This window comes from Solanum verrucosum, unplaced genomic scaffold, assembly GCF_900185275.1.
Source record: "Solanum verrucosum unplaced genomic scaffold, falcon-dt-bn FXZP01000278.1, whole genome shotgun sequence".
Taxonomy (NCBI): Eukaryota; Viridiplantae; Streptophyta; class Magnoliopsida; order Solanales; family Solanaceae; genus Solanum; species Solanum verrucosum.
Window position 1 is genome coordinate 1845050 of NW_026020332.1, and position 7270 is coordinate 1852319.

General features: G+C 34.3%; 1 protein-coding gene across 1 annotated transcript; it reads right to left on the reverse strand.

The window, feature by feature from the left end:
• Positions 1-427: 427 nt before the first annotated feature.
• Positions 428-6323, reverse strand: LOC125836464 (proteasome subunit alpha type-5). Its single transcript, XM_049515636.1, has 9 exons — positions 6206-6323; positions 6034-6115; positions 5843-5923; positions 4745-4858; positions 4545-4646; positions 3276-3334; positions 1479-1581; positions 763-828; positions 428-682 (listed from the first exon to the last, which is right to left on the reverse strand). Exons 1-9 carry the CDS (start codon positions 6217-6219, stop codon positions 590-592), a joined length of 714 nt encoding a protein of 237 aa, XP_049371593.1. The 5' UTR covers positions 6220-6323; the 3' UTR covers positions 428-589.
• Between the last annotated feature and the right edge of the window lie 947 nt (positions 6324-7270).

Genomic DNA, 7270 nt, shown 5'->3' on the forward strand with positions numbered 1-7270 from the left:
ATTTTCTTTAAAAGGAAGTAAAAAACAAATTAATTACCTATTATTAATTAAAATTAAAAACCTATAAATATATTAATGATTTATTAAATAAATATAATTTAAATTTAAAATAAAAATAATTTTAACTGATATGTCATAACCAATAAATATTTTGTTATAATCAAGAAATTTTTAAAAGTAGGTTTAAAACTCGTAATATTTACTCTTAAATGTGTATATGGGGTGATTTTTCCCTTTTTAAATTCCATATCCAATTAAACTAAGATACATGGAAATATTTCATTCAAGAAAATTTAAATCCCTATTTATATATATAATCCTACATAATGTTGTACTTGTCCCTTATTTTCAGGACACTTGAAACTCCTATTTCCAGAACACATCCCAACTCATAAAGCAGCAAGAGATATATATGGACCAGAAATTTCTTAAATCCTTGAAGCAAATAATGTAATGAGCATACAGAAAACACTTGTCTGAATCAATTCCCAGCCTTGGAAGAAGGAAAAAAACAATCCAATTAACTCCAGGGCTGCAAGCATTTGTCATACAAGAAAAATATCATTAACGAGTGTGATCACATGCTTTCTTATAGGCGGCTGATAACCTCTTCCACCTCTGATGGTGAGTATAGATGGTAAGTTGGAGATACCCTTGCAATATCAACATTATTGGGAGTCACCTGAATCAAACAGTGGGAACTTTTTCAGAAACAAGGAACGAAATCATGAAAATAGAAGTGTCATGAGGCTTACTGCTTACCTTCTCTTCCATCACTTGCTTAAGAATTGACAGTGCTATGGTTTCAGCTTCTTTAAGGGTAAGGTCCTGCAGAAAAAGCAGATAATCGACTTAGATCAACTTTAAGAACCATATGAAAGCTAAACTCCAGGCTTGCTGTTCCAAAAATAGCCACCTGCCACCTACAATATTAAATTTATGAGTGAAAAGTGACTGTGATTTACTTTCCTCTATTGGAGGAAGAGAAGAGGGAAATGGTGTTAGGGGTTGAAGGCAATTGAATGCATCAAACAACCTCAAGCTGCTGAAGACTGGACAACAGCTATGATGATTTCCTGAATACTTGTTTCCACAAACATCTATTTTCGGAGGTGCAAAGGCTAGCATGCTTGTTTGGAAGCGTACAAGTGGGTGAGCGCATCACCAACCAAACTAGCTACTCGAACTAATAAGGTTGGACATCATGTTTGAACTGAGCTATTTAGGGCAAAAATATAAGGAGGGGAAACCCTCCTCTACTTCTCGGGCTTCCACGGAAGATACTTTATAAATGCGGAACTCATGAAGTTCTCCAGCATTCAAGCATCCAAACAGTTGAAATGAGGGTGAATAAAAAAAGGAACTGGACCTATTATTACATCTTCCACTAGCAACATTACCTCCAGCCTGCTGCAGACTGGACCGTAATTAGGACTATAGGACATGGTTTCACTAGAAAAATAAGAAAACTTAGATACCTTGTTATACTGCTCCTGCAAAGAGCTATCAGCACCTTCAGAACCTGACCCAATAGCTTTAGCATTGCATTGCCAGAATGTACCAGAAGGATCAGTATAGTACCTGCACATCATAATTGGGCGACATTCAGTATCTACAAATTATGTCCCTTGATACCCACAATCAGGGTAGGAAGTAATGAGAAGCCGAGTACTTGAATAAACTATGTAACGTTAACAGTATGCTTATGAAATTCTGAATCCAGTACTTTTCTTAGGAAAAACCAAATATAGTCAAAAGTCTGATTTTAGCAGCTCATCACACAAAAGCCCAATTTATCATGGCCAGTTGGTAGCATCATTTCCAGGAATGTGATCTTTTGACCTCTTCAGTATTTAATATTCATTAACAACAACAACAACAACAACAACATACCCCAGTGTAATCCCACAAGTTGGGTCTAGGAAGATAGGATGTATGTAGACCTTACCCCTACCTTTGTGGGGGTAGAGAGGTTCTTCCCGGTTGACCCTCGGCTCAAAAGACTATAACAAGGGATTAGGAGATAATATTAGAGCAACATTGTAGTAATTTTTGGAGAGGTAGGTTTTAGTGAGCCAGTGCCTAATACATAAGACACCAGATGTGACAACCATGACAGGTAGGCTAATACACAACCATCCTTGTTGAGCTCAGGCCAATACGCAACGACCAATGACCGTTTACCCATCTCCTGCTGGGAATAGAGAACCATAGTTTATTAAGTAGAGCTTTAAAATGGAGTGGATCAAATCGTGACAATGGGCAGTGCTTCCTGGATGGATTTATGTTAGGCATCTAATTTAAAGCAGATGTTTGAGCAGTAGGATGAAATCTTCATGCTTCTTAATTAACTCTATTTAAGGAAAGCGTATAATTTGAACTTACAAAAAGAATACTTGTCCAATCTCAAAAAACATAAACAATACTAGTGCTGAGTAAAGGGCTGTTCTACATGGAGGGGAAGGGACCCCAGAAGCAAGGATAAACTAGTACTCCCTCCCGTCCATATTAAGTGAATTGTTGGGACTTTTTTCATAGTTCAAAATAAGTGAAGTATTCAAAGTTCAAGAGAATTGCTGGGACTTTTTTCTATATTTATCCTTCATTTAATGAGGTTCTTAACTACTTCACATTTTCTAGGAGAAAAATTTGGGAATAATCAAAAGGGTAATAGTGGGAAATAGTCTTTGATTTATATCCTTATATATTTTTCTTAAGGTGTGTGTCATACCCCAACAATTCACTTAATATGAACTAGAAGGAGTAATATATTAAGTGCTTAATATTCAATTTATATGAAAGTATTTTTCAACTAATTGAGATAGAATTCATTTTACATTAAAAAAAAAGCTCATTATCTAATGAAAATAGAATTGAAATTTTAGAAGTGATGTTCAATACTATATTAAGATGATTTGTGTATATTAGAGCGACTTGATGAGATTTATAGAAAACATGGTCAAATAAGTGAAAAGAAGTTTTGTCAAAAAAAGTGTAAAGGAGTTTTCCCATGAGATTTAGTATTAATGCATCTGAGATGCAATGGAATTTCTAGTCAAATATTTTACATCGTTTTCTCGAGATCCAATATGCATAAGTCCAACTTAGCCAAAGTCAAAGTAGTATTCGAAAGCAAATTTGGGAGAAGAAGGAAGTCTCTGAAAGATAATATTCCGGCAGCTCTATCAGACTTGATTCAATACCAAGAGAAGAAAATATTGAAAACAAAATATCATAGTTTCCAATACTATCATAGAAGAGATGCAAAGACTTACAAGCTGGGACCATTCTCATCATGACCAGCAATGAGAAGGGACACACCAAAAGGCCTGGACTGCATAAAACAAACGAGATAGACCATTAATACATAAAAAGGTAGGACTTAGGAAATCTGACCTCACAATACTCAAAACATAACAATAAGGGAAACTCTAATCCTGCTGATGAGTAAGTCAACTGTAGAAACTACGGAAGAATGTCTATTTCTTCTGACAAACTTCTTCAACAACACTGATAATCTCCAGACATCCAACTTTTTAGAATATGTTATGAAATTAAAAAGAAAGGAAATGAAGAAACTAGATCAGCACAAGACAGTCATTAGAGCAAAATGCACACCACAGAATATGATCAAAATTAACCAGGTAATTCCAAACAGATTAATTCATACATGATAATATTATCCATAAACAACTTAATTAACTAACTAGTTAAATCATAAATAACCCTTTGCCCTCTCCCTTCTCCCCTTTCCTTTTGTCCAAGATAACCAGACAGGCTAAGCATATCTTTTGTCCAGCTTACACTATATAGAATCACCACTCGAACTTCATGAGTTCTTTACAAGCAAAGTTTATAAGTATCATGCATCATTTTTCCTTAGAATATAGAATGTAAAGAGAAGAGCAAATGCACTTATATAGCTGATAAACTGTGATCCTAGGTACTAGCACCTAAGAGGATCTCAGACTCAACAGCCAGCCTCTGGATCTATCACTACCCAGCTGGCATATGCAAGAGCATGTGAAATACAACTACAAATTGAGAGAGAGACACATATAGAGATGATCACTGCCTAACAATCTTCACGCTGATCACTGATCTCTTTTTTGGAGGGGGGAGGAGATAAATGTAGTGACCTGTTACCTTTTCATTCTAAAGTCAGCATAGGCAATGTTCGAAAGCACTTGAGATACATGCACAAGTCCTTTAGTGAGACATAAAGAGAAGGGAACAAGAAACTATCACTAATTATATTTATTTTCACCTTATGTCACATGAAGTAGTTGCTGGTTTATATTTATTTAACTTATTCACTTGATGAAATTAACATAACTAGCATAATATCTAAATTCCACTTCATATAAAGTCATCTGTTTAGTTCCAACTAATTTTTTAGCCAAAATAACAAGGGAACAGCAAAAGATAATATTGGAAAATGGAAAAGATGCTTTCTACAAAATAAGGCACCACTAATTTTTAACTGAAAGATAGTTGTTCACAGAGAAACAAAGAGTACTATACTAAAGTAAAAAGAATCTCACCATAGATTCTTCATCGCCCTCACCAAATCGCAACGCCAAATCACAGAGAGCTTGGGTAGTGGACTCAACAGTCATGGGCTCACCATAAGAGAATCTATGGTTCTGTTGAAAGGGGAAGGGAGGACAAAACAACAACACAAAATCAGCAATTTACCACTATCACACAAATACTTGAAGGTTAAAGATGTTTCCCTAAATACCTGAGTTTCAACCCGTGCATGTTCCACAAGAGTCCGTGCATCAGCTATCAATCCACTCATTGCACAGCCAATATGCTCGTCAATTTCCATAATTTTCTCCACACTGCTTGGCTCCTATAAGAATATCAAAACTGTGTCACGAATGAACAATACAGAAAATAAACTGAAGTTATCAGGCGAGCGAATAGCATGTTCTCTATTATTTAGATGAACCAACTGAGTGCACAAAATAGAGTGATAGCCAAGCAAGCAATAAAAGGGAAACTGGTCTGTAGCTTTTCTAATTCTTGATCTAGAAGTCGTGTAGCCTACTATGGATATCTCTGCCACCAAGTTTAACTGTTTCATTTCAATTTCATCAGATGCCCCAAAAGAGACCACCAAGTTTAACTGTTAAAATGTAGGTCTTACCAATGATATACTAAGCACTAAACAGTGTCAATTAATAGTTAGCACAAATGATTTTTCTAAAATCAAGTATGGTCAGGCACCAATGATATGGTGACACTAGAAAAGAGACTTCAGAATACAGACATATAGAGTTGGCATTGCCTTCTGAGAGGCAAAAAGGGTTTTACTTTTTCCCATCAGTGAAGTTGTAACTTTCATTAATCGAGTTAGAGGAAATTTAGGTTGTACAACGCCTCAACGTTCTTCATATGAACCACAACTCCAACCATATTCAGACATGCTCTGTTATTTCCTCATAAAGTGACCATTCAATGTTTGTACAATTTTATATTTAGAAAAACGCCATTGTTTCAATGTCGATGTCAATTAAGAAAATTTCAAAGGAAAATGAACAGCCACATAGTTAAACGCAGAGACATGTACAAGTTGAGCTGTGTTGTGGAGGGGGAAGAACTCCTTTCACAATATTACAAGATTCCCAACAATTAGCAATCATTTCCCCAATCCTGTACCCCACAAAACCTATACTACAATTTACATTGGTGAAGCTCTACCAGCATTTCTTATAGGTGTTATTGCTGAAAAATTGAACTTCCCATCCAACTATAACCCATGAACATAATCACTAAACCATACAGAAGTAACATAAAACCATCCCCAATGGAAAGGGAAACAAGTGTTACAAACCAGAAGTGGTGAAGTAATGCGCTTCTCCACAGCAAGAACAACTCCTTCCTTGGTCTTCAGTCCAATTGCAGTTGAACCCAACTTCAAAATATCATAATTTGAAAATCACAAAACCAAAAAAAAACACCCATCAGCTATTTTCCGTCCCCCAAAAAAAAGAAAAAACAGGAAGCGAAAATCAAAGAACTTACCTTGATAGCTTCAATAGCATATTCAACTTGAAACAATCGTCCTTCAGGCGAGAAGGTGTTAACACCTCTATCGTACTCAGTTCTTCACATCAAATTTCCAAAAAAAAATCATTCAATTCCGATTTAATTGAAAAATAAAGTAGATTAAGCACCAAACAAATGCAAAATTTACCTGGTAAGAAACATCTTTGTTGAAATTTGTTACAGATTCAAAAACCCTTTGTTGAGATTTGTTTGAACTGAAGATTATTAAGTTTTCTTCTTCTTCTTCTACTGTCTTTAAACTTGATTAGCAAGACATTGTTGCTCTACTTCTTTTTTGTTGGGCTTTTTACCCGTTGGAGTCATTTGCACTTATAGCCCATTTGCGGGATATAAATTTATATTTTGGTATCTTAATATTTTGTTCGGACATAATTTTAATTTCTAACGAATTTATGTCCCATTCGGAATAATTCCAATTGCTACAAGAAAAAAATTGTATTGTATATTTATCAATTATCTTTTTTCTTTATTTAAGATGGCTATATAGGTTAATCTTTTTATTTATGTATGTATGTAATTTTCTAACACATATGTTTGTTTTTTAGATAAAAATGGACCAAAAACTGATTGTAAGCACCCCTAATTAGCGTTGTCGTGGTTAGGTTTTCATCACACACAAAAAAAACTGAAGTATATTGATCCATTTGGTTCGATACTTTTGTTTTTTTAAAAAAAAATCTATTTTTTCTTGATATATACATGAAATATAAATATTTTTATTTTTTTCTTGGTCTATGAATAATTTCTTTCATAAGTCGATATGTGTAGAAGGATTTGAAGCAAACATAGAAGCCTTCATTAGAAAGCAAGTTGATTATTTAGGACACTCTATTCTTGTCATGGTCTTTGCTACATCAATGTGGATTATTTTGTGAAATAGTGATTAAAATTTTGTAATCTATGGTCTAATTAAATAATATTTTAATTTGAACATGAGGGTGCAAAGACTAAAAATTCAAAGAAGAATTGGTTATATGCCTGAGAAATCCTTCATGATTATTTATTGTTGAGAAAAAATTAAAAATACTCTTGAAGAATTTAACTATTAAAAATATGTCAAATTTACCTCTAAATATATATATTTTGGGGTCAAAATATTCTTGCCGTTACATTTTGGCTCAAAATAGTACTCTCTAACTAACCAAATGGACCAAAAATATCCTTTCTTCTATTGATTGTTCCAAAAACAGGA

Coding starts and splice junctions, on each gene's coding strand:
- LOC125836464 (XM_049515636.1), bottom strand. Junction 4,647..4,744: donor ATGCACGGGTTGAAACTCAG/GTATTTAGGGAA, acceptor CCCTTTCAACAG/AACCATAGATTCTCTTATGG. Junction 1,582..3,275: donor GATGAGAATGGTCCCAGCTT/GTAAGTCTTTGC, acceptor TATGATGTGCAG/GTACTATACTGATCCTTCTG.